This window comes from Panthera tigris, chromosome B4 (genome assembly GCF_018350195.1).
Source record: "Panthera tigris isolate Pti1 chromosome B4, P.tigris_Pti1_mat1.1, whole genome shotgun sequence".
Classification (NCBI taxonomy): Eukaryota; Metazoa; Chordata; class Mammalia; order Carnivora; family Felidae; genus Panthera; species Panthera tigris.
In genome coordinates this window covers 78705620-78732007 of record NC_056666.1, presented here as the reverse complement: position 1 = coordinate 78732007, position 26388 = coordinate 78705620, and the positions used below count along the sequence as shown (strand labels likewise).

Genomic DNA, 26388 nt, shown 5'->3' with positions numbered 1-26388 from the left:
GCCAGGATTGGAGCTCAGGCAGTTTGGCTCCAGAGCCCATGGAGTTAAGCATCCACCATCATACAGTGGGCACTCGTTTTTCAAAATTAGAGCCTGTCGCCACTGATTTCCCCCTCATTCCAGGACTTACTACCTCCATATTTCTAACTTGCTATCGTGTTCTTGTGTGAAGAAGTGGAAGGGTCCCATCGATTTGCCAGGCAGGCAGACCAGGGTTGAAAACCCAGACCAGCTAGTTATTACTATGTGGCCTTGGGCAAGGATATTTATTTCTTACCTCTGAGCCTCAACGTCCACCTTTCCCTCTTAGCCTCTACATCTGTAAAATTTGACCCCGGGGGGACATTAACATATGGATATGTCATGAAGTTGTTGCAAGGATTAATGACAATATTGTGATATGCCCGGCATGTAGTAGGTGCTCAGTAGACAGACGAGCCTCCGTGCTTCCTTTCAGATCCCTGTATTGTCAACCCCCTTGGCCCAGTTCCACCCCTCTGGGCCCCACCTTCTAGATCAGTTACCCCACCACCCCGAAATCTCCCCCACCCCACCCCAGGGTGTGTCACTTCCTCCTCTGCAGCCTCCCAGATCAGTACACAAAGGCCGCCGCGGCTGGAGGAAGGGCTGCTTTGCACGCACCTGTGAGTACCAGGGCACCAGCCCTCCAGCCTCCTCTCCTTACTAGCCCAGCCCCCACCCCTGCTCCCAATCTCCCGGGAAGAGGACGCTGGGCTCTGACCCCAAGACACCCAGGGTTCAGGTGAGACTCGAGAAAGGCTCTGAAGTCCTTTCTGCATTCCTGAGATCCTCATCCCTGTTCCCTCCAGCTTCTCAAGCTCTCTCTCCCCGCCCCCCCCCCACACCCCGTACCCTCCTCACCTCTCTCTCCTGCATGTGTTTCCCAAAAGTGGGCCTGGAGGGAGGCAAAGAAGGAAGGGGATGTATGACTGCTATCATCTGAGTGCCTGCCATGTGCCAAGGGTTATGTCATGGTAGGGCTCTCCCAAGAGGACTCCCCAGCTGCTATCCCTGCTGCCTAGTGCCTGGTGCTCAGCTCAGATCTGCCAGTGGCACCTTGGCTACGGTGTCCTGGGAGACTGTGGCAGCATGGCTCGGTTCTCTTCCCTCCTTGGGACACTGAGTGGGCAGCAGAGGATTCCACTTGATTTGGAAGATCTGGATAGGTTGGGAAAATGCTCTGTTTCTCAGGTGCTGAAGGGGGTGTTAGGGTGTTGGAGTCCAGGATAGAGCCCAGGAAAAGGGAACAACCACAGGGGGGAAAGAAGACTGACTGAAGAGGACCCATCAAGGGAAGAGAAAGGGGATTAGGTGGAGCCCACTGGAACTGGAAGGGAGAAGGCACGGCTTTTGATGATGATGGTGCCTGGGTTGGAGGCGAGGAAAGTGGCAAACAGACCGAGTCCCGACCTGTCTTCATCCCTGTTCGTTGTGTGACTGTGGGCAAGTCACTTATCACTCTGGGATTCAGGTTTCCATTTGTAAGAGGGGATTGAGTTAGACAGCTCTGCCTTCCTTTGGTTAGGGTAGGAGAGGAAAAGGAAGTAAAACAAAGAACCGTAAAGACACGGAGAAGAGAAACGCAGCAGAGGGATGTCATCAAACTTTTGAACAGGAGGGTGGTGGGGGAGAGAGAAGGAGACAGAGAGAGGGAAATTAACAAGTGGCAGGCCATGTATCCCCAAGTAAGAAATGAGGGGGACAATTGGGAGAAGGGGGTGGGGGAACGCTGTCCAGAGAGTCCCAGGGGCTCCCTTTAGGGGACATGAGTGGGCTTGAGGTCTCTGGTTTGTCTTATCCTGGGGGCCCCACCTGTAACACATGAGTCAAAACTGGGCTTTGTGCTACAGCATCTCAGGCCTCCTCGACCACAGGCGTGCAGAGCAAGCGGGGCTGAGGTTACAGTGAGGCTGAGCCTGAACCGGCCTCGCATGGGGGTGGAGGTTCCAAGACATATATATACTACACCTGAGGTCCCAAATGGTGCACAGTGGGGAGCAGGACAGCTGAGGTCACCCCACCCCTTCCCCATTCTGAATCTAAGCCCAGGCTGGGGCGGATGCAGACGTTTTGGGACAAGGAGTTAGTTGGCCTTTCTCATACACACACCGCCAATAGGAATATAAACTGGCATAGTTGCGAAGGCGGTTGCGTCAGCAATCACTCGCCAGCATTACAAATGATGCCAATTTATTGACCCTACAAATCCTCTTCCCAGGATTTATCCTCCGGATTCACTTGCACACATGTGAAATGATAAATGCATGGGTTTTCACTGCAATAGTTTTATTTATTTATTTTGAGAGGGGGCAGAAGGCAGAGAGAGAAAGAGAATCCCAAGCAGGCTCAGCAGAGACAGCACAGAACCCAGTGCAGGGCTCGAATCCACAAACTGTGAGATCACGACCTGAGCGGAAACCAAAAGTCAGATGCTTAACAGACTGAGCCATCCAGGCGCCCCCAGCATTAGTTTTAACAGTGAGCAATTAGAAACAATTTAAATCCCATTGAGAGACTAACTGGGATATGATACATCCATGCCACGGAAATGTATACCGCTGTGAAAATGAACAAGGAAGTTCTTTATTTTCTTGAGTAGCAGGATCTCCAAGAAAAGCAATTAAAAGAAAAAAAGGGGCACCTAGGTGACTCAAGTCAGTTAAATGTCTCGATTTCGGCTGAGGCCATGATCTCACGGTTCATGGATTCGAGCCCCACATCGGGCTCTGCGATGACAGCATGGAGCCTGCTTGGGATTCTCTCTCTCCCTCGTCTCTCTGCTCCTTCCCTGCTTGTACTCTCTCTCTCTCTCTCTCAAAATTAATTAAAAAAAAAAAAAACATTAAAAAAATCTTTTAAAAAAAGAAAAAAGGGGGACAAACCCGCATGTATTCTAGAATTGTGATTGATTGTAGACTTCTGTCATGTGATTCTACCATTTGGAGAGAATATGTTTTTTCACATTAGTTTGTGTATGCATAAAACAATCTCTAGAAGGATTATCAGCAACAAAAGATAACTTAAAATGACGGTTATTCATTTAGGGTAAGGTGTGGAAATGGGAGGAGGAGGATGGGCATGGGAGATTTCTCACTATCTCAATGTTTTGATTTTTGATAAGATACACATAAAATTGATCATTTAGCCCATTTTTAAAGTGTACAGTTCAGTGGCCTTAAGTACATTTATGATGTTGTGCGACCATCACCACCATCTAGTTCTGGAACTTTTTCTTCACTCCAAAAGAAGACTGCCCATCAAGAAGTTATTCCTCATCCTCCCCTCCCTCCCCAACCCCTGGCATCCACTTTCTGTCTCTGTGGATTTGGGGAATCAGAATACTTCACATAAACGGCATCCGACAAGATGTGGTCTTTTGTGACTGGTTTCGTTCACTTAGCCTAGTGTTTTCAAGGTCATCGATGTTGTAGCCTGAATCAGCACTTCGCTCCTTTTTAGGGCCAAATAATGCTTCACCATATGGATGGATCACATTTTGTTTAGCTATTCATCAGTTGATGGACGTTTGCTCTGTTTCTACCTTTAGGCCACTGTGAATAACACTGCTTTGAACAGTCACGTACCAGTTTTTGTTTTAATTTACTGAGGAATTATCAAATTGTTCCCCACAGTGCCGTGCCACCAGCAACGTATGATGGTTCCATTTTCTCCACATCCTCACCAACACTTATTTTCTGTTTTATTTTATTTTATTTTATTTTATTTTATTTTATTTTATTCTAGCCATTCTGCTGGGTGTGTGGTGGTATTTCACTGTGGTATTTGATTTGCATTTCCTTGATGACTAATGGTGTTGAAAATCTTTTTATGTGCTTGTTGGTTATTTGTCTATCTTCTTCAAAGAAATGTCTATTTAAGTCCTTTGCTGTTCAAAAACTGGGTGGTTTGCCTTTTTGTTGTCAAGTTGTAAGAGTTCTCTATATATTCTGGATACTTATCAGATACATGATTTGCAAATATTTCCTCCCTTTCTGTAGCCTGTCTTTTCATTTCATAGTGCTCTTTGATGCACAAGAGTTTTATATTTTTATGAAGTCCAGTTTATCTATTTTTTTCTTTTGTTGCTTGCGCTTTTGATGTCATAGCTAGGAATCCACTGTCAAGGCCAAGATCACAAAGATTTACCCTGACATTTTCTTCTAAGAGTTTATAGTTCGAGGGCTTACATTTAGGCCTTTGGTCCATTTTCACTTAATTTTTGCATATGTTGTGAGGTAGGGAATGAACTTGATTCTTTTACATGTGGATATCTAGTTATCCCAGCACCATTTGTTGGAGACTGTTCTCTCCCCATCAAATAATTTGGCACCCTTGCTGAAAATCGATTGGCTATAAATGGATGGATTTATTTCTGGACTCTCCATTCTATTTCATTGATCTATATGCCTATCTTTATGCCAGTATCACGTTGTCTTGATTACTATAGCTTTCTAGTGAGTTTTGCAAGTGAGAAGTGAGAGTCCTCCCATTTCATTCTTTTTCAAGATTTTTTTTTTTTTTAATGTTTATTTTGAGGAGGGGGAGGGGCACAGAGAGAGGGAGACACAGAACCAAAGCAGGCTCCAGGCTCAGAGCTGTCAGCACAGAGCCCGACCTGGGACTCGAACTTATAAACTCCGAGATCATGACCTGAGCCAAAGTTGGACGCTTAACCAACTGAGCCACCCAGACACCCCACAATTCCATATAATTGAATCAATCCATATAATGGATCCGTATAGGATCAGCTTTCCCACCTCTAAAAAAAAGGCCATTGTGATTTAACTTTTTGAGTTTTAAAGTATGGTTATGGATTGCTTATTCAAAATTTTAATTAATACATTTTTTAAAATTAATATGTTTTTTAAAATCAGAAATTTGCCTAGAGGTCATTCCAGGAATTACCCTGCCACAGGCTCTTTCTCCAGTCTATATTTGCTTTGTGCAAAGGACAGGAAAAAGAAAATTTTGTCAACCATGGCCTGCCTTCCTCCGTTATCCCAGACCTTCAGAAAGTTTTCTTATGGTCTAATTTTCCTTCCTCTTGCTACCGTGTCGGCTACCCTTCCCTGCTTCTTTCACACACTTCTTCATCAGCTCCAGCCTTCCTTCCTCTCATTCCTATTCCCCGACCTTCCTCCTTTATTTAGAATCCTTGACCTTCTTCCTGTACTTAGAATCCAAGATTATGAAAGCTGCAAGGACTGCCAGATTATTTATTCAACTCTCTCTCTTTACAGATGTGGAAACTAAGGCCCAGAGAAAAAGTCTGACTTGCCATACAGCCAGTGAGGGACTGAAGCAGGACCAGAACCCGGTCTGTTTCCTGTTCGGTTCTGATTCCACTGTGGCTTGCAATCTTGGTGAATAGACCTGGGCAGATGTAGACCTTAGTGCTTCCAGGCCTACTCCCCAGACTCTTGTTAGGCCGTTTTGCCCACGTTGGCCCTAGGGAAGTCTGCACACAGGAGGGACAGGGTTTGTCTGAGGCTCCTACCTAGGCCTGGGACCTGCCCCTTCCCAACATTTTGAAGAAACTGCTGAATCCACAGGGGAAAGTGAAACTATGAAGGGAGATAAAGATTTGGGGTAGAGGTTTTTTTATTTTTTTTCTTGAGTAAGCTCTACACCCAAGGTTGGGTTTGAACTCATGACCCTATGAACAAGACTCGCGCTCTACCGACTAAGCCAGCCAGGCACCCCTGGGGTAGAGTTTTGAGAGTGACAACCACAGACTCACTTTATTTTATTTTGTATTTTTTATTCTTTTTTTATTTTTTACATTTATTTACTTTTTGAGAGACATAGACAGAGCACAAGTTGTGGAGGGCAGAAAGAGAAGGAGACACAGAATCCGAAGCAGGCTCCGAGCTGCCAGCACAGAGCCCCATGCGGGGCTCAAACTCACAAACCGGAAGATCACGACCTGAGCCGAAGTCGGATGCTTAACCGACTGAGCCACCCAGGCGCCCCTTGACTTACTTTATTTTATTAAAAAATGTTTATTTATTTTTGAGAGAGAGAGAGCAAGTGGGGGAAGGGCAGAGAGGGGGACAGAGGATCCTAAGCAGGCTCCGCGCTGACAGCAGCAAGCCTGATGTGGGGCTAGAACTCACAAACCCTGAGATTATGACCTGAACCTAAGTCGGACACTCAACCCACTGAGCCACCCAGGTGCCCCAACCACAGACTAATTTTAGAGGACTGAGAACCTGGAGGTCCTCCCTAAGGACCCATGTGTCCCCCTTTGTATCGTATTGCAGGCCATGGTGGCTTTGTCAATGGTCCTTGTTTTCCTGCTGGCTCTGAGCCGAGGTGAGAGTGAATTGGATGCCAAGATCTCATCCCCAGAGAAGGTCACAGAATGGGGGGATCCTGATCTGTCCCTGCCGGGGTCCTGCCAGCCGGCCCCCACCTGCCAGAAATGCATCCTCTCACACCCAAGCTGTGCCTGGTGCAAGCAACTGGTAAAGATGGCTCTGTGGCCTTTGAACCCTGTGTATGTGTATGTGCAGGACGGAGATAGGTTTGCAACTGCGTGGTTTTCCGGGTGCTCTCTGCAGTCCTGTGCGTGACTGAGTTTGTGCACATAGGACTCCTGTGTGTGGTTGTGTGTGTGTGCATACTCAAGCATGCAAGTTTCCTGTGTGTATATGTTTGTGTACCTGTGCGTTTGTGTATATACGGAAAAGACTTGTAACCATAAATTTGGAGGAAGTGTGTCTGTGCTGGAACTCATGCTTGTGTACAGGGAGAGGGACCTGTGGTACGTGTATGCATGTGAGGAAGTGCGTTTGTCAGCCTGGGCAGCCATAACAAAACTGGGTGGCTTAAGCAACAGGAATTTATTTCTCATTGTTCTGGAGGCTGGGAGTCCAAGATCAACATGCCAGCCAATTTGGTTTCTGGTGGCAACCCTCTTCTTGGCTTGCAGGCAGGCTGTAGACAAGCTCTCTGGTGCCTCTTCTTACAAGGGCATTAATCTCATCATGAGGGTTCTACCCTCATGATCTCATCTAACCCTAATTTCTTCCCAAAGGCTCCATCTCCAAATGCCATCACACTGGGGGTTAGTCTTTAGCAGAAAGTGTGTGACTGGGTTTCTGAGTCTGTGTTGAGGGTGTGTGTACCTCATAATGTTCCTAAGGTATGTAGCAGCCTGTGGCTGGGGGAGTAGAAGGGAAGGAGTTAGAAGTGTGTACACCTCGCGGAAAGGCTTGATCTGCCTAAGTGGCCAGGAAGGATGCTGGGGAGCAGGTGTCTCCCTGGCTGGTCAAACAAGGCTGTTCTTTGCTTTATGCCTTAAAGAGACAGGGCTCATGGAGTGACAGAGCATGGCAGGTAACTGAGTTGGGGGCGAGGGTGAGAACAGAACTGTCTCCCTCAAAGGAAGAGGGAGAGTTAGATGAGAGATGAGGGCAAACTCACCAGAAGGAGAAGGCACAGCCACAGTGACTGAGCAGAAGCTGAGCCAGCCCAGGAATCTGGGAGGACCGGAAGAGGAGACTCAGAGTCAGCAGGAGGCAGAGAACAGAGGTGCCAGGCAGGGGCTTTGGGGACAGTCAGATATGTGTCTGCCTCCTTCAATCTCTGGACCTGAGTCTGGCACCAGGGCCAGTTGAGAAGCCATTGTAACTATTTCCTTCCTCTGCCACTTCCCAGCCAGTCCCAGGGGTGCCAGCCAACTGGGGGGAGGGGGTGTCTCCTCTTCTGTCCCTGTCCTTCCCCTTCCCAGGAATTTAGCCTGGGTCTCAGCCTGACCCCCTTCCAGTTTGGGCCTAAGCATGCAGGGGAGGTTGGACTAGGAGGCCAGGCTCCTCTTTTTCTTGTGGTAGTGAGGTCCCTGAGATCTCAACAGGAAGTCTGTGGCCCTAGGGGGAGGAGAAAGGTAGGTGGCTAGGGAAAGGGGGTTGTCTAGATAAGGTGGGGGCTGGTGGGGTGCTAGAGGAAGCGGGCTCTGACAAAGACAGGACGAGGTGGCTGTTGGGGGGACCGGGAAGGGAGGGCATCCTAAGGGCTCAGGGAACTGACCGCGAGGGGAGGGTTAGGAGCGGCCGGCATCCCGGGGGGTCAGGGGGAGGTGGGGGAGAGGTGGTCTGGGAACAGGGCTGGTGGGGGGGGTGTGGAGGACTAGAGTCCCCGACGCGCCTCCCCTTGGGCGCAGAACTTCACCGCGTCGGGGGTGGCGGAGGCGCGGCGCTGCGGCCAGCGACAGGAGCTGCTGGCCCAAGGCTGCCCCCCAGGGGAGCTGGAGGAGCCCCGCGGCTGGCAGGAGGTGCTGCAGGACCAGCCGCTCGGCCAGGGCGATCGCGGCGAGGGGGCCATCCAGCTGGCGCCGCAGCAGGTCCGGGTCACGCTGCGGCCGGGTGAGTCAGGGGGCGGCGGGCTGGGCTGGAGGTCCGGGCTGAGATTCGATGGCGCTCGCTGACCCGCGCCATCCCCCACCCCGCTTCCCCAGGGGAGCCCCAGCAGCTCCGGGTGCGCTTCCTCCGGGCAGAGGGCTACCCCGTCGACCTGTACTACCTTATGGACCTGAGCTACTCCATGAAGGACGACCTGGAGCGCGTGCGCCAGCTCGGACAAGACCTGCTGGCGCGGCTGCAGGAGGTCACCCACTCCGTGCGCATCGGTGAGCTCGGCCTCTACCTGCAAAAGCCGCTTCTGTCTCTGCCAGCGTCCTGGGCGCACAGGGGCCCTGCCTGCCCTCTCCCGGTTTTTAACAGACCTGGCCAGGCCCTGGGTTTCTGGCGTCTCTCTCCCAGAACATCCACCTTCTAGGACAGAACTGGAGGGGATTTAAGAGACTACGGGTGGGGGTAACCGAGGCCCAGAGTCTGGCCAGACCGCGTTCAGACAGCTCCCAGGGGTCAGACAGCACACTCTGGACCTGCCAACCCAGATACTGCCCTGATGCCACTTTCTCAGCCCTGTCTGTGTCTCTAGGAAAAGGTCTAAATGTCCCTGTCCCTGGCTGCGGCTTCCACACTCACACCTGCCCTATTCAAGATCCCCTCCTTTGCCTCATGCTGCTACTACACCTACACCCTCTCCTTCTTCCTCGGGAGAGAGAGATCCTGCCTGACCCTCCCCTCATCCTCCTCTTAATCTCCTCCATCCCCCACTGCCCTGAGTCAGTGGCCTAAACCCTTTGTCCCTGCCAGGTACTCAGTCCCTGTGCTCTAGGAGCACCCGCTCTCGTGATCTCCTCTGCTCCTCTCTGACTGTCCCCCTCACCCCCCACTTCCCATGGACCTTTGCCTTCTGAGTCCTCAGCAGCAGACCTCCTTCCACCCTGCTGCTGGCCAGTGACTTTGGGGACAACCTTCGCCATTCTCCCCCCCCCCCCCCCCCACCCCAGGCTTTGGCTCCTTCGTGGACAAAACGGTGCTGCCCTTTGTGAGCACAGTGCCCTCCAAACTTCACCACCCCTGCCCTACCCGGCTGGAGCGCTGCCAGCCTCCCTTCAGCTTTCGCCACGTGCTGTCCCTGACCTCGGATGCTAAGGCCTTCGAGCGGGAGGTGGGACGCCAGAGCGTGTCTGGCAACCTGGACTCGCCTGAAGGTGGCTTTGATGCCATTCTCCAGGCTGCGCTCTGCCAGGTGAGGAGGCGAGGAGGGGATCTGAGTCTGAAGAACCCTTTGGGGCCAAGACTGCCACCTAGGGTCATGCAGTGCCTGGTTCTGGGGGTGCTCTTTGTACCATAGTCACTGGAGTTTGCATATTTATTTTAATAATTTCCTGGTGGATTGGAGTAAAATATCTTGAGGAAGAGGCATGTTTTTCTAATTCATAAGAAGGCCTCCGCTAGCAGCAGCCCTGTCTGGGGGATTGGGGGGAAGCAGGGAGCTAGAAATGGGGGAGGGTGGGATGGCGGAGGGGGGGGTCTGGGTATGGAGATAGACAAAGTGACTCAGAATGAGGCTGGCAATCCTTGGCTCATGGAGCCCAGGTGCACAGCCTACCTCCACCCCCACCCCCACCCCGATTCCAGGAGCAGATTGGCTGGAGAAATGTGTCCCGACTGCTGGTGTTCACTTCAGATGACACATTCCACACAGCTGGGGATGGGAAGTTGGGTGGCATTTTCATGCCCAGCGACGGGCACTGCCACTTGGACAGTAATGGCCTCTATAGTCGCAGCCCAGAGTTTGTGAGTCCCCACCCTGGCTCCACCCCTCCCCATCCGAGCCACACCTCCTCTACTCCCAGACCCCCCTCTCCCCAGCCTCCTTGTCCTTACCAGTGACCACCCTGCCATCTTTCCCACCAGCTCCTCGCTCCATGTGCCCCCACTGCTTAGACAGAACCCTGTGCCACCCCACTCCCTAGCCCCTTCTGCCTTCCCGAGCCTCCAGGGTTCCTCTAGCTGGTGGAGCCCTGGTTCCTGGATTTCCTGGGCTGAGGGCACCTTGGATGTTATGGGGGAGACCTGTGGTGCTCACCTTTCCCTGCTCCCTGCCCAGGACTACCCCTCTGTGGGTCAGGTAGCCCAGGCCCTCTCTGCAGCAAACATCCAGCCCATCTTTGCTGTCACCAGTGCCACACTGCCTGTCTACCAGGTGAGAGCTGATTGAATGCCAGACCTTCCCACTTCAAGCCTTTCTCAACTTCCTCAAAGACCCCATTCTCCACCCCCCACCCCATATGCCCTCCTTCAAGACCCGCAGAAGCCCATTTCCCTAGAGCTGTGACCCACCATTTCCCTGGACTCCTCTTAACTCAGGAGCTGAGTAAGCTGATTCCTAAGTCCGCAGTTGGGGAGTTGAGTGAGGACTCCAGCAACGTGGTACAGCTCATCATGGACGCCTATAATGTGAGGGGCTGGGACCGGGGGAGCATGGAGAGGGCGGGCACTGGGAAGGGGCCTCAGGTGGGGGGCAGCAGAATTATCAGGGACTGATCACTTTTAGCAACTACCTACGGTTTGCCTGTGGCTGTCATTCCTAGTTCATCTGCTCAATCTTACATTCTCAAATCTGAAGTGTCTGGTTTGGGCCGAGCATGGAGCCCTGCACTGGGCAAGGAAGGGAAGGAACACTCACTGAGCTTGTCTTTCATGCCAACCACTGTCCTAAGTGCACATACTGTTTGCCGTCTCATTTAACTCTGCTAAACCCCTGGTTGCTATTATCATCCCTATTTCATAGGTGGGGATACAGACACAGGTCCCTGAATGACTTGCCCGAGGTCACATAGTTAATGGACGGAAGGGCTGGCATTCGTGCCCCAGTCAATCTGTACAGAAAGAATGTGACATCTAGAGCCTACTTTCACTAAGCTTACAAATAATTCAGAGATATTCTTCACAGGAACCATAGAGTTTTACAGGTAGAGGGAACCACAGAGATTCTTAAGTGCTTCTTGGGTTTAGGTCCTATCTCTAACCATGCTCTAGGCTTCTTAGGACAGGGACCACCATGTCCTAAACCCATGGTGAGAAAATTTGAGATGGTACCAAATTTCCCAGGGCAAACTCGATTTAAAGACTCTGCCCTTTATGCACACAGGTTATGTGTCGTCATTTGGGGTTTGAGAAGCAGCCACCGCACATTGACAGGGCCCCCCCCCCTCCACAGTGGGGCCCTTGCTGCAGCCGCAGTGAAATGCTAACCGAGAGGCCTCTAGCTCCTGTGTGATGCACCCAAAGTTCTCACAGTGCCCTTCCTGCAGAAATGCCTCTTGACTGGGCAGAATGCAAGGGGTCCCCAAAGCAGGCTGGGGCAGGTCATGGCAGAATTTGGAAAGGCTGGAGAGGACACGAGGTGGGGTTTGGAGTCCTGCCTTCACGTGGTTACTTGCTCTCTTCCACAGAGCCTATCATCCACTGTGACCCTCGAACACTCTCCACTCCCTCCTGGGGTCCACATCTCTTATGAATCTCAGTGTGGGGGTCCTGAGGAGAGGGAGCGTGAGGCTGGGGACCGGGGCCAGTGCAACGAGGTCCGAATCAACCAGACGGTGAGAGCCAGCCGAGATAGGCAGAAGGAAGGAAGTGGGGGTGGGGGGTGGGAAATTGAAGCAGGCAGGAAAAGATGGGGGGCAGACACAGAACAATGCAAAAGCGTGGGGTAGTTCTCCATCCATCCTTTCTAAAAGGCTTTAATGAGCAGCTTCCTCCAGCAGGCTTCTACGAGATGGGTGTTAGCATGGGCTTATCCCTTAATTTCCTAAGGAATAGGTTTCTGGATGATCAATGGGTTTGGTGTCATGTGTATGTGTGGGTGCAGGATCTCAAGTCTGATTTCTGCCTGCACTGTCCTCAGGTGAATTTTTTGGTTACTATCCAAGCTACTCATTGCCTCTCAGAGCCCCATCTTCTGAGGCTCCGAGCCCTTGGCTTCTCAGAGGAGCTGACCGTGGAGTTGCACACACTGTGTGACTGTAACTGCAGTGACACCCAGCCCCGGGCTCCCCACTGCAGTGATGGCCAGGGGCTGCTGCAATGCGGGGTGTGCAGGTGAGGATTCCTGCTTCCTTTCACCCATGTGACTGTCCACACATGACCAGCCCCGGTATCCCTCCTCTGCCTTCTGTCCTCCCACTGGCCATCTCCAGACCTCTTTTGCCAGATGTCCCAAGACTCCACCCTTATTTTCATGTGCAGCTTCCCAGATGTGCCAGGACCCTCCCCTCCCCCCGAACTCCCTCTGCTCTCTTGCTCCTTGGTGCTCAACTATACACTGGCATCCGTTCAGCCACTCATCTCTCTCCAGTTCTTTTGAGAGCTTAGGTTTAGAGGATCCTGGGAAAGATAGGTCAAGGGATGGTCAAACTCTCTGACCCACCTTTCCCTCCTCTGGCTCTGTCTTCCCCTCCCAGCTGTAACTCTGGCCGTCTGGGTCGACTCTGTGAATGCTCTGAGGCTGAACTGTCCTCCCCAGATCTGGAATCTGGGTGCCGGGCCCCCAATGGGACAGGGCCCTTGTGCAGCGGGAAGGGACGGTGTCAGTGTGGACGCTGCAGCTGCAGTGGACAGAGCTCCGGGCCCCTGTGCGAGTGTGATGATGCCAGCTGTGAACGACATGAGGGCATCCTCTGTGGAGGTACCTGCAGACTTTGGGGGAAGGGTGGGGTCAGAGTGGCTCCCAGGATATTTCGGCTCTGGGAACTTCATGGCACTAAGGGCAAGTATCAGACTTTGGTGTAGGAGTTGCAGCTATCTGGCACACTTGAGAGGGAATTGGACGCACAGAACACTTCAGCTCTAGGCATCCCGTGGTGGCATGTGATGTCCATTGTGTGTGAGGAGAATGGCTGTCACCCTGAGCGTGATTCTGTCCCAGGCTTTGGCCGCTGTCTTTGTGGAACGTGTCACTGTCATGCCAATCGCACGGGCAGAGCGTGTGAGTGCAGTGGGGACACGGACAGCTGTGTCAGTCCTGAGGGAGTGCTCTGCAGTGGGCATGGACGCTGCATGTGCAACCGCTGCCAGTGCCTGGATGGCTACTACGGTGCCCTGTGTGAGCAGTGCCCAGGCTGCAAGACGTCATGCGAGAGACACAGGTGATGCCTCCCGTCTTGCAACTTGGGAACAGGGGCACGGTGGGGGTCGCTGAGCCACTCCCACCTGCCCACCTCTTTCTGCCGTGTGGTGTGGGGAGCACAGCTGCCCAGCTGGTAACCTCTTGGTGTCCACTGGACAGGGACTGTGCAGAGTGTGGGGCCTTTGGGACCGGTCCCCTGGCTACCAATTGCAGTATCGCTTGTGCTGATGCCAACGTGACCCTGGTTTTGGACCCTATCCCGGATGATGGCTGGTGCAAAGAGAGGACCTTGGACAACCAGCTGTTCTTCTTCCTGGTGGAGGAGGAAGCCAGAGGCAGGGTCATACTGAGAGTGAGAGCCCAAGAGAGTAAGTGGGCAGAGATGCTGCAGACGTGCCAGAGGGAGCCCCGCAAGTTTGATGGGTGGGGCTTCAGAACTCTGGGCTTGGGCAGGTGAAGATAATGGGAAACCAGGTAGGGTTTGAAGCAGAGCAGTGAGTCCAGGCAAAAGCAGAAGTGATGGACCAAGTGGACAAAGCTAAGGCCCTGGGCACCACAGAGATAACCTCGGACCCTGCTGGGTTCCCTTTGTTTTCAATGACAGGCAGGGCTAGGGAAGCTGGACACATTGTGGGCAACCGTTGATCAACCCCTATGCCCCAACCCCCGGAAGTCTGTGTTGTTTCTTCCCCACAGGAGTAAATCACACCCTGGCCATCGTGCTGGGCTGTGTGGGGGGCATCGTGGCAGTGGGACTGGGGCTGGTCCTGGCTTACCGGCTTTCTGTGGAAATCTATGACCGCCAAGAATATAACCGCTTTGAGAAGGAGCGGCAGCAGCTCAACTGGAAGCAGGTAGGAGACTGTGTCCTACCCCACTGGGCTGGGTTTTGCTCGCTTTCTCTGGTTAAGACCGCTGGTCTCCGCTTCCCTGCCCCACCCCCAACCTGGACTCCTCCGACCTAGCTCATCCCCCTCACTTTGGTCTGTGCGTCCTCTGCCCCACCCCTCTGCTAACTTCCATCAGCTCTGGGGGTGCTGCTCAAGTTCCAGGCTGGCCTCTTAGGACTAGGTAAAGGAGCAGTAGGGAGGTTTTTCCTCATTTCCCATCTTCTTCCCCAGGACAGCAATCCTCTCTACAGAAGTGCCATCACGACCACGGTCAATCCCCGCTTTCAGGAGGCAAGAAGTCCCTTTCTCTGAAGGGGGAAGAGGCACACTCATCCCAGGACTCTTCTTTTTCTCAACAGCCCAGTAGGGCACTGCTGGGGAATGGTCACCACCTACTTCTCAGAGTGACAGTCGAGGGCGGCCTCCCACTGCAACCTTGCTTCCCTACCTCACAAGGAGTGTGGGCTTAGTTCCCCCGCTCCCTGTATACAATAAAGAGTCTTACCTCAGAGCACAGCTGTCATCTTGCTTCACCCAAGGCCAAAGCAGGCTGTGGAGCCTAGGCCTCGGGAAAACTTGCTCATTCCTCCTCCTGCCACCTGAGGGTGGGGAGAGGTCCTCTAACCTGGTGTGCAGGAGATTCAGTATGTGGCTGCCTGGGAAGTGGCTGGTCAGGGTGGGCTAGTGAATCCTCCGGTCATGCATTTGTAGGACTACAGAACCACACTTGGAGAAACACAGCTGGTACCTGACCTTATTTCGTTCTGCTGTGCATGTTTTTTCTCTTATTCAGAAGTGATATCCTGTTTTCACTTCTACTTGTTGCTTCTGTGGAGTTTTACATGGTGGTTTCTCGGATGCAGGACATCTGGGGTGGTTATATTTGGGGGAAAAAAGGATAACCACTTTGGCCCCAAAGAAAAGGTTTCCCAAAAAAGAGTATGTAGAAAAGCCCCATTTTCTTTTTATTTAAATATCCTAAATATATCACGAAGGAACATACACTGCACTTTAATGGTAAAAAGATACAAGTTTATAACATCTTATAAAAACTACCATTTAAAAGTGATCTTGTTCATTTGATATTCCCCTCCCCCAATAGCAAAATAAGTATATTAAAAAAAAAAAAAAAAAGGGTGGGGGGGGGAGGGAGGGAAGGTGGGAGGGAAAGAGGAAGAGTAGGAGGGATTGTTAAGATAAAAGCCCCAGGACTGCAGCAGAGGCAAAGAGCATCTGGGGAGAGGGTTAGAAGTTGTGGTGGGACCCCATGTCTCATTTAACCCTCCAATGTCAAGCCATGGGGCACAATCAGTAGCTAAGTGATGAAAGGCTGTAGGGGGGTGTAGGGGGGTGGAGAAGAGATGGGTGCAGGGCAGGGCTAGTAGGGCCTGGTACAGTGGCCCACCTGGAACGGGTGCTACTCTCTTTCCCAGGTCCCCAAATTCCATGTCCTGGTCTCTGAGAGCCTGCCCTATCTCCCTTTCCCTTCACTCCACACGCACCTGAGGCATCTGTCCAGTGCTAGGCCCCACCAGCTAAGGAGGGCTGGGGTGTTGGGCCCAGGAGCCTCTGCAAGCGCTCTTAGGCTGTGGTTTCCCTGGGGTGTAAGTGGGGCTCCTGGACCCTCTGGGGGGGGGGGGCTGAATCACTCCTTTTCACCTCTTTGCTCCTTTCTCCTCACACATCACTGGCCCCAGATCCTCAACACCTGGACAACTGAACGAACCACCTGCTCCTGAGTTTCCCCCACACCCAATCCTTGGCAGGGGTGCTTCCAGTACGGTTCTTCACACATCTGCTCACACATTCCCTCTCTCCCACCCACCCAGGCAAAAGGCTGAGGCTGTGGGGGGCCAGGGCACATTCTGACCTAAGCACACGTCCATACACGTAGGCGCATAGGTCACTCCTGGGACTCCAGCCACCCACACCCCAACTCTACACAGATTAGCTGCAAGTGACAGTGAACAAAGCCTCCTATTTTCAAAAGTGCTCATGGGACAACTGTTTTCTGAATGTAGCCTCCTTCTGAGAATACACTGCCAGATGTGAATGATCAACTCTGGCCCCAGCAGAGCCCTCTAACAGGAAAGGGGCTCACTCACACACAGGAAGATAACCTGCTTGCAGGGACAACAGGGCAGCTCCAAGGACCGAGGTCTAGGTTCTGGACCCTATCAAATGGAAGTGCCGGCATAAAGCTAGAAGAGCACAGGTGGCAAACACATTCCCTAGTGTCTCTCCCAAAGGATCTCAGGTGCCATCAGGGAAAATCTGAAAGGTGCCACACCTTTCTTTTTCCCTGGAATCCTCACATTTCAGAGGTATGGACGCCCCCCGCTTCACTCCCCCCCCCCCGCCCCGCCCCAATCTCCTCCTGATTAGGTAACAGCTAGGAATTTTCTGCTGCTGTTCACTACATTTTGGAGGAAATGAAATCACACTTCCCGGAGTTGCCATCTCAGATCCCCACTGACACCTTGGTCAGGTTCACCAAGCATCCAGGATTACGCCATGATTACTCCCCCAACAGGTCAGGGCAGGCCACAGTGGGGGTCAATCAACCCCCTGAACCTTCCATAGCAGGAAAAGGGTTTCTTATTTCACTTTAGAAAATTCATGTTCACAAGCTCTGGCTTGGGTTAAACACCCTAACCAGCCTGTTAAATCAATCTAAAAAACTCCCTCCAAAACAAAGCCCTTCAGTCCCCTAAACCGAGTTCCTCAGCTCTTGCTGGGACCCCAAGCACCCTTCATGGTGGTGGTGGTGGGGGCTGCTTTATGTCATCCTCCCCTGAGTTGAGGGCCAGAAAAGGGTTTGGCTCAATAATATGCCATCTCCAAGCATACAAACACAAGCACACATGTGAATGAACACACTCATGCACACGTGCGCGCGCACACACACATACACCCCTGATCACTTTTTTGGGGGCAGATAAGGTGGTGGTGTTGGGGCAGAGAGGAGCAAAGAATACAGTTAACAATAAAACCCACAAAAGGTTTCCTCCTCAGTCCTTTCTCTGCAGCACCTCCCTCCCATGCATTCTTTGTCGGGTAGGGATGGCCATTAAGAAGGAAGTCAAGATCTTGTTCTTTGGGACCAAAAGCCACACCCCTATCTCCTTTACCTGAATACAGTGATAGGACTGGGCAGGGAAAGCAGCTCACACTGCTCAACAGTCATGTTAGGGGACACCAAACTCCTTTGTTTCTTGAACAGTTGTTGCCCAACTTGGGACTAGTCTCGGGTTGTTCCTAAGAGGGCACAAGGAGAGAGAGCCCACTTTGATATCCATGACTACCTGCTCGACACCTTTGTCTGGCTCAGGAGTCAATGGCAGCGAGGTAGCCACAAACCATGTCCAAGATCGAGTGCCCAAAAGGGGCACGGAAGGGCTTCATGGGCCACTCTCACCCAAGTTTCCTCCAAAAGGCACTTGAGCTGACCCCATTAGGTACCAGTGTGGCCTGGGCCATTACATCAGCCCTGGGCACAATTCTTGCTCTTTCCCGAAGGAAATCAGAGGTACCTGTCCACTCCGGTTGGACCCAGCCCTCATCTGCTCCTCTCACCATTCTTCCTTCTGTCCCTACAGTGTATAAGGAGGCCAAAGTAAGCTCAGCTGCCATCCCTGATCCTACTCTCCTTCAAACAGGAGGTGAGGTGCAGGGCTGCAGAACACTGAGGATCAACTGCAACTAAAAACTCAGTTTTGGGGAGGGCTGGACCAGCCATAGTCCCTGCTTTGACCAGGGCTCTATGCCTCCATATTACCTTTATCCACAGTGTACCTGCTAAAATTGCTTTTGAATAAACAAAAACAAGAATAGAACAAACAAACAAATCCCTCTCCCCAATCCTTTCCATTTCAGCTGCCAGCTGGAGTCCAAGGTTGTGGGAGCCACACCAGTCTTGGTCCTGTACCTTGAGTCCCCACCTATAACCTCAGCCAAGGGTCCAGGGACTAGCTTCCCTACCCAGGAATGCTGTAGGAACTTCCCCGAGATACTCATAGTCTCAGATTATTTACAGAGCTGAGGCTCTGAGGCTGCTGTCCCCTGATGCACTCTTCTGGTCTCCTGGGTCCACTCCTCCAGGAGGGGGACAGGTACAGACGGGGTGGTGGTGGGACCATCAGACCAGAGGGGGTGCGCTCTTCGGTAAATTCTTCTGATCACTCCCACCACCCAGGACCCCTTGCGCCTATAGAGAAAACTGCCCGTCGGAAGTCTTGGACTGGCACCCTTGGCACATCCGTTTGTGTCTGAGTAATCGATCTGTCCGAGAAAAACACTGAGAAGAAAGGAAGGATTAAGTGCTTGAGAGGAGAAACTCAGCTACCTGATGGCTAGTTGTCTTCCCCACACGGGAGGCACAGGTCCCATTCCATATGCCCTCAGCATGTACACAGAAGGCAGGAGCACACAGTGGTTAAGAACACAAGCTCTGAAGTCCGAATCCTGGCTCTACCAATTAGTAGCTGTGCAACCTTGGACATGGTATCTAACAGTACTTAATCGGTACATTCATCTGCAATGGGACTAAAAGTACCTACTCACAGAATGGCTGCTTTATTCATCCAATATTTATTGAATGTCTGTCTCAAGGCAGGTACAGTCCTTGGGGCTGAGGATAGAGTGGAGAACCAGAGGGGCAAATTCTCTGCCTCATGGAGTTTTTATTCTAGTATTTTGAGATTCAGTTTAAGAGGGTGGAGCAAAGCAACCAGGAAATGTTAGCTGTTATCATTTCTCATGTTTTGTTCTTGTCTTGTTTTGGTCCAAGCTCTTACATTCTCATCAGATCAGATATGACCCCGAGGGCAGAGATTGTATTTCTCCTTCCAGGAGCACCAGCTCCAAAGTTTGACTGAATCTTAGCTTTACCCTTGATCTGCTGTATCCTTAGGAAACTTAACCTCTTTAAATCTCAATTTCCCCACATGTGACATGACAGGAACACAGCTAGTTTATGGAGTTAACATGAAGATTAAATAAAATAATCTATGTCAAATATGCTCTCACAGTGCCTGGCACAAAATAAGTCCTCAAGAAATGCTGCTATTGTTATTACAATTATTCTTATGGCCCCTCCCTACAATCAGCAGTAAGGCCAGAGAGATACACCTCCCACTGAGGTACTAACTCTCTCATGGCCAGGAATACTAGATGGTCCCTTGTCAGGCAGGGGATGGGAACTGGCCCTGGTTCTTGGTGAAGGCAAAATCCACGTGTGGGGTGGATGGATGACATGTGAGCTTACCTGATGACACCGTTCACACTGGTAGGGCTTTTCGCCACTGTGCACACGCTTGTGACGCTCCAGGTGGTATTTCTGGATGAAGCGCATATCACATATATCACACTCAAATGGCTTCTCACCTGGCCCAGGTGGAGAGAGAAATTAATATAAGGAGGTACACATGGCAGGGATTTCATTTCAGGTATTTTTCCAGAAATTTTAAATTTTAGCAATGTGCAGACACCTAATGGGAAAGGTCCTCAAAGCTGCTGTTCTCAGTGACACTAGATTGTAACAGAGCCATGTGATTTCTCTAGCTCACTCACTCACCTTCCTCCTCTATTTCTAATACCCAGCCTTTAAAACAAACCCAACAAGAGCTATACACACACACACAATACAAACCATAGACTATTCTCCTCAGAAAATACGAGCAAAAGACTTACCAGTATGAATTAGGATGTGCCTCTTGAGGTGGTAACTGCTCCTAAAGGCTCCAAAGCAGTGTTCACAAATAAAATTTTTGGGAATCTTTACTTGAAAAGAACCATTTTGTTCCACTACCACCACCTGGGGGCAACAATCAGGCATGTCATAAGGGTATCCCTCTGCCTCCTTTTTGCCTCCATTCTAATCTGGGTCAATTTCCAGTTGCCGGACAAAATAATCTCTCTGATGTTGTCATCTCCCACACTGCTTACTAAGAGACCCTCTGAGGAAGAAGGTGGGTGCGGGTAAGCTGTCTGCCCCCATCAAGCTCAACACTCTGAATGTCTACCTGCCTCTTTGGCACAGGATCCCATGCTTCCCTGACCCTCCTTCCCTCACGAAGGATGTTCCAGAGAGGGCAGACATCAAATACCAAAGTGACCTATGGATGAAATCTGAGCAACACACTCACTGGCTATTAAGTGACCAAAACATCTAGGGAAAGTTTCAGGTTGAACCACAGAGGGAAGAAGAGGAGGATTACCCCATTACAAAACAGTACCAACTTGGGGATTACCCCATTACCTGCCTTTTTAACAGTCTTCTTTGAATGAGAGGCCTCAGCCAAGCTGTCATCATCTTTGCGACTACGGGACTTATCGCTGTCTTTTCGGTGGCCCTTTGAAAACAAATCAAATCTAAACTCACAGTCTATCTCAGAATACAAGATAGGAAACCAAACTTGTCTGCTTTCAGACAAGTTATAAATGAGAATAACGACCTGCCCCAAAGGTTTAGAGAAGGTACTCATCCATCCATTTCCTCTGCAAGTACTATGGTGTTAAGGGTTGTAGGTATAGAAAAGACCTTCCTTAGCTCTCTAAAATACCCATATTCATTCATTCCCCAGCTGGATCCTTTTTTCCCCAGTTCCCTAAACAGAAGCACCGAGGAATCAAAACTCGACATCTCCTGGCAGAGAGCTTGGGCCACCCAATCCCCAGGTGCCACAACAGACTCAAATGCTGTACCTGACTCGAGCACCTCAGCACATCAGGGCTACCTGCCCGCTCTCCATTCTCGGCCTGCTTGCTGGCAATCTGGCTCAGCATCATCTTCTTGCTGGCTGCAGTGGGAACCAAACTCACACCTGCTAGGCCTTCACAAGCCAGGAGACTTGCCTAAGTTGAAAGGAGATGAGGTGTCAGGTCACCTGGCAGGGCAGGGCAAAAACACGCTGCCATCTTCTATAGAACTACCTTTTCCACCCAGCCACAAACAAAGTGCTTCTCTAGGGAGTGTCCCTCTTACTGCGAAACTCTGCTTCCCTCAAGAGTCCTCCCTAACTCACCTCACCAGGAACAAGTTACTTATTTTGTCATTTATCAGCATTTAGGTATACATCAAGTGAATAACCAGGTATTATCAACACTTTTGGCATTAATAGAGTGCTAGGTATAGCATGTGGTGTGTCTGCGTGTTACTAGGTTTTCTAGGCCTTGTGAATGGGCATGAGTGTCTGCCCTGCTGACTCACTGAAAGGGGAGATTTCTAGCAGACCTTGCCTCCTTCCTCTCTCAACAGCAGATTCAGAGCCCACTTATGATTGGCAGACCTCACTGGTGCCACATATATATTCTATCAGGTTCTATAAACATGTTTATCAGTAAAATCAGGTCATTTCTCCCTTTGGATTTTAAACTCCCCATGTGCCGTCAATTGTAAGAGATATAAAAATTAAATCACTTGGAAGGATTTTAGGATTGAATTATCACTTTCTCTTGACTCCCACAGTCATTTAGCTGTGTGCATATCCATATATTTTCACATCCTCTGTTCTATATACACTTTAGACAATACTTAAACAAAGGATGATTAAGAAAATTTCTTTTTTATGGCTACCTTCTTCCAACTGACTTAGTCTAGCCAGCACTAGAGAATTTACTCTTTTTACTGAAAAAATACCTTTTTTGGGGGGGGGGGTGGTGAGGAGGAAGAAACACTTCAAAAAAATAGTCGGTCAGCAAACTTCCACAAGTGACTTATTACAAAAATTCCTCTTAGAAATTCCTTTTAGGGGCACCTGGGTGGTTCAGTTGGTTGAGCATCCGACTTCAGCTCGGGTCATGATCTCACCAGTCCCAAGTTCGAGCCTCATATCAGGCTCTGTGCTGACAGTTCAGAGCCTGGAGCCTGTTTTGGATTCTGTGTCTCCTTCTCTCTCTCTGCCCCTCCCCAGCTTGTGCTCTTTCTCTCTCTCCAAAATAAATAAACATTAAAAAAAGAAAGAAAGAAAGAAATTCCTTTTAGTATATCCTAGGATCCCTTCTCTCTCCTTCAAGGGCTTTGGATAGAAAAGTCTACAGGTGAAAAGCTTAGCTCTGCCATTTACACTGTACAATCTTGGGCAAATTACTCTACCTCTTTGGGCCTCAGTTTCCTTAAATGCAAAATGTTTATGAGAGTATCTACTCTCACATGGTTGATGGGAATGAAACTAAGGTATAAATGTCTAGCAGGGCCCAGTTAGTGATTAGTGAAAGGCAGTGTTCTCAAAACAAGAGTGAACATGATGCTGTGAAGTGGGTTGCAAATAAAGAAAGAAGAAACTGAAGGGCTCCTAATCTGCATGGAAAGGAGGAAGCTATGCATGCAGCTGGAAGGAAGCCAATTATACTGTAATCAGGCTGCCATCCTGGTGAGACTGGTAGGGGAGGGTCCCTGGAAGAAAGCTGGGAGCAGCTCTGGGGGTGCCTGCACATGGCTTTGCTATCCAGACTTACAACAACCTATTACATCATCCTGTCTCTCCAATCCATCCTGTACCCTCACAGTGACAATTACTTTCTAAATACACTGACCTGACATCACTCTGCTACTTAACATTCTTCAGAGAGTTCCCATTCCTTACAGAATAAAGTCTAATTCCTTAGCAAGGCATAAAAAGCCCTGGGATTATACTCTTACTTCTCTAGGAAACAACTCCCTCACCCTAACTTTTCCCTCTAGCATTACCTATCCTATCCCCCTCACCCATTTGAATCTTTTCCTCCTTAACCAGCAAACCCTGTAGTACTCCTAACCTCATCGCATTCTCCCATGCCTCTAGGCCTCTGCCCATGCAGTTCTCCTTATCTGACTGCCCTGTTCTGCTTGTCTACCTAGGAAAATCCTCTGTATCCTTCAAGCTCCATCCGCTTTTTTCCATCCAGGCAAAGGTACCCTTCTCTCCTCTGCAGCGTACATACCTCTATTTTTGCACGTTCCTTCAATCAACAGATTCATTGATTGCTAGCCAACCACCATGCAAGGTATTGTGAATATAAAGATAAATAATAGACTGTTTCTTCATTTCCCGCCCCCCGCCCCACCCCGACTAGCCTGGAAGCTTGCTGGGGACAGGGACAATCTTATTCATCTTTGTATCCCCAGCACAATGCCTTGCATGTAACAGGAGTTCAATTAATTCCTGTTGAAAAAAAAAAACAAATGAAGCATTCACCAGACTGTTCACTCCCTCATGCCCCTCAGCACTTAATGAACCAAGTGTAAGCTGAGTAGTTGTTTTGCAATGTCCCATCAGTGCCTGTGATGCAGAATAGCCTACCTCCTTCATTTGACTGGAAGCTCCCTGAAGGCAGGGGCTGTGGCCTGTCTCCTTTCCTTCCTCTAGATCTCCCCCTGGTGCTTAATACAGAGCTTGGCTCACTGGGTTGGTCAATATGTTGACTAGGACAGCATTCAAGAGTGAAACTGCAAACACGCTTCCCAGTGATCTTGAAGGAGGAGGATTCTATAGCTTTTTACCTGAGCCATGCTGATTTCTCACTTATGCAACCCAAAAGTTCAGGAGTTTCTCAATCCACCTTTCCTAAGACACTGTTGTTTGAAGAACTGTCACCAAATCACTGTAACAACTCCTTCATGTCCCTTCAGTCCTGCTGCCATATTGAATTGCCTTTGTCTTCAGACAGAGCTTAGTGTCCTCCAAGGGGAAGATGGGTGTTCCAAGAATCCCTGGACTCTGCCTGGATCCTGCCTATGGTCTGAAGAAAAAGCTTGCCAGTCTTGGTTTTCCAACTGAATCCTCTCGTTGAAGTTCACGATCTGTTTCAGAAACCTGAAACCAGAAAGGAAATGGGGCTGTTAGGTGCAACATTCTCAGGACATACGACCTGTGGTAGGTTGAACTTTTTTTTTTTTTTTTTTTTTTTTTTTTCTGGGCGCTTTCCGTGAACCTCAGAAAGAGGACATTAGTCAAGCAGAGTTTTCTTTCTAGGTCAGGAGTAGAAACTGGTCTCCTGGGCAAAGAGGAGCTGCCAACAGGAGTAAAAGTAATTGGGGCCTCTCATAGAGGAGCCGCAACGGGCCAACTGCTTGGATTTGCCATCTTAGGAATAGAAGGGGGCGGAGGCCCCTCGGGGCTTTTGTGCCCAGTGGGCCGGCCCGCGAACCTCGCACTCTATTAAGGAGGCCAGAACTGGGGTAGAGGACAGCTCGAGGGCTATCGCTGGACGCTTGAGCGGCAGGCAGCAACCGGACTGGCAGTGCGCGCCGGGCCGGCCCACACGTGCACGTTCTCCGATTCCGCCCGAAGGTACGGAAACTCGCTGCGGAGGTGGAAGGCAGGCAGGCGGACGGACGCCGGCGCTGCGCGTTCCCTCCCTCCTCCTCCTCCAGCCTGCCAGCCAGCCACCCAGCCGCAGCGCCCCACCGCAAGAAGCCGGAGGAGAGCGCCGAGAAGCGCGCGAGGTGCGTGCTCGCGCCCGCGTCCCCGCCAAGCAAGCCCCCTCCGCCGGGCGGGCGACGCGGCCGGACTGGCGGGCCTGGGGGGCGGTACGCGCGCGCGCGCGGCCCCTTCCCCTCTCCGGCCCCCTCCCTTCGCCACGCGCCCCTCCTCCCTTCCCCTCCCCCTTCCCGCGCGGCGCCCCACGGCCTGCGAGCTGCTGAGGCGCTGCCGCCGGCCCGGACGACGCTGCGCTCCCTGAGGCGTGCTTCTACCTGCCAGGCGCGGCCTCTCGCAGTCTCCCCCGCCGCGCGGCGCCTCCTCCAGGTCCCAGCGCACCGTGCCAACCCCGTGGCCGTCGCTGCCCTGCCGGGACCGAGGCAAGTTTACAAACACCAACCCGGGGCCCGTTTCCCCGGAAGTACTTCCCCCTCCCCCTCGTCCTCTTAGCCGAGCCGCAATATCCACTTCCGGGCTCGGAGCCTGGACCGGCGGGAGCAGCCAGAAAGGGGGTGAGGCTGAGGACGCTGGGAGGGGGTGCAGCTGGTGAGTGGGCGGTGCCGGCGCGCGGAAGGACGGGAAGAGGGAAGACCGGCTGTACGGCGCGTGCGCCATGGTACGGGCGCGCCTCGGCGGCCATCTTGGCTGAGGGCAGGAACGAAGACAGTGAAGTGACGTTCTCCGGGAGCTGTTTGATGGGTTCTGCTAGGTGGGCTGGTTAAGTAGGGCTCCTTGAAAAAGCGCCATCTGTCTCCCTTCTTCGCGGACGTTTGCCGTGTCGCTTCTCAGCCTGGAGCCCCAAATAGAGCCTGAATAGTTTGTACTCAGCCTTTTCACGTAACTCGGCCGAGATCCTCTTTATCTGAGTTTTCTATCAGGCCCAGCTCCGAGGTCCTCTTATCTGAGTTTTCTATCAGGCCCAGCTCGGCAGATTTGGGGGGCGCCCAGTCAGCTGGGAGAAGAGTTAACTTTGCACGGGTCTGCCGTGTACACACACCGCGCACCCCGAGGCCAGTCTTGTTACCTTATACCGCTTATTCCTTCATTCCAGACTTTCCAGCTTCTGACACTAGTCTCCTCGTCTGGAGGAAGAAGCCATAGGACTCCCCTCAGTAGACTAGTTCGTTAGAGACTTGGTGATGCAGGGTGGCCCCTGGGCCCGGCGTTAGGAAAATGGAAACTGGAGCCTGTCTTCAAAATCTCCCAACTTTAGCTATTCGGGAGAGGTCCCACTAAAGATGGACTATGTCAAGTGTACTTAATGGAAGGAAATGTCAATTCGATTTAGGTCCCAGCTTCTGCTGTAGGTGCCATCAGGTTGTGTGTTTAGAAGAATTAATTGAGATATCAAAAGAAAAAAAAATACGAAAGAAGAAAGGAATTCCCAACTATTTGTATAATACAGGTTTCATTTCCCTGAGCAATTCATGTTTTGAGCCATTGACCGCAAACCTTGGTGCTCTTAGACTTGTAAAATTGAGATAACATAGAGAAACGTCATCAGAAATGAGTCTTTAATTAAAAAAAAAATTAGCTCATATTTATTTTGGCAAGTCCACACACACAAAAGAATAAAAGGCAAAAAATGTTAA

At 51.0% G+C, this 26388-nt stretch overlaps 3 protein-coding genes across 9 annotated transcripts in view; 2 read left to right on the top strand and 1 right to left on the bottom strand.

Moving 5' to 3' along the window:
* The first annotated feature begins 553 nt into the window (after window positions 1–553).
* Window positions 554–14907, top strand: ITGB7 (integrin subunit beta 7). Of its 5 annotated transcripts, none has more exons than XM_042992380.1 (16): window positions 554–644; window positions 5262–5338; window positions 6285–6488; window positions 8186–8387; window positions 8480–8650; window positions 9380–9621; window positions 10014–10172; window positions 10486–10581; window positions 10746–10835; window positions 11834–11980; window positions 12286–12479; window positions 12842–13065; window positions 13306–13525; window positions 13666–13874; window positions 14203–14360; window positions 14628–14907. In XM_042992380.1, exons 3-16 carry the CDS (start codon window positions 6288–6290, stop codon window positions 14706–14708), a joined length of 2394 nt encoding a protein of 797 aa, XP_042848314.1. In that variant the 5' UTR covers window positions 554–644; window positions 5262–5338; window positions 6285–6287; the 3' UTR covers window positions 14709–14907. The 5 variants fall into 5 exon arrangements, with proteins under 5 accessions (XP_042848314.1, XP_042848317.1, XP_042848315.1 ...); XM_042992381.1 differs by having other exon boundaries at window positions 578–763; window positions 5262–5384; XM_042992379.1 differs by having other exon boundaries at window positions 579–763.
* Window positions 14908–16766: 1859 nt separating this feature from the next.
* On the bottom strand, window positions 16767–25220 carry ZNF740 (zinc finger protein 740). Of its 2 annotated transcripts, none has more exons than XM_042992378.1 (7): window positions 25072–25220; window positions 23678–24190; window positions 21102–21251; window positions 20660–20749; window positions 20088–20211; window positions 19663–19781; window positions 16767–18693 (listed from the first exon to the last, which is right to left on the bottom strand). In XM_042992378.1, the coding sequence occupies exons 2-7, from the start codon at window positions 23684–23686 to the stop codon at window positions 18604–18606; spliced, it is 582 nt and encodes a 193-aa protein (XP_042848312.1). In that variant the 5' UTR covers window positions 23687–24190; window positions 25072–25220; the 3' UTR covers window positions 16767–18603. The 2 variants fall into 2 exon arrangements, with proteins under 2 accessions (XP_042848312.1, XP_042848311.1); XM_042992377.1 differs by having other exon boundaries at window positions 23878–24190.
* CSAD (cysteine sulfinic acid decarboxylase) overlaps window positions 25108–26388 on the top strand; it is a 29421-nt gene continuing 28140 nt past the window's right edge. The window contains exon 1 of one of the 2 annotated variants that reach the window (XM_007081368.2): window positions 25108–25176. The gene's annotated coding sequence lies outside the window, so the exon portion shown is untranslated. Of the gene's footprint in view, window positions 25177–25202; window positions 25413–26388 lie in introns of those variants that run through there. The other variant, XM_042992376.1, reaches the window with a different exon arrangement.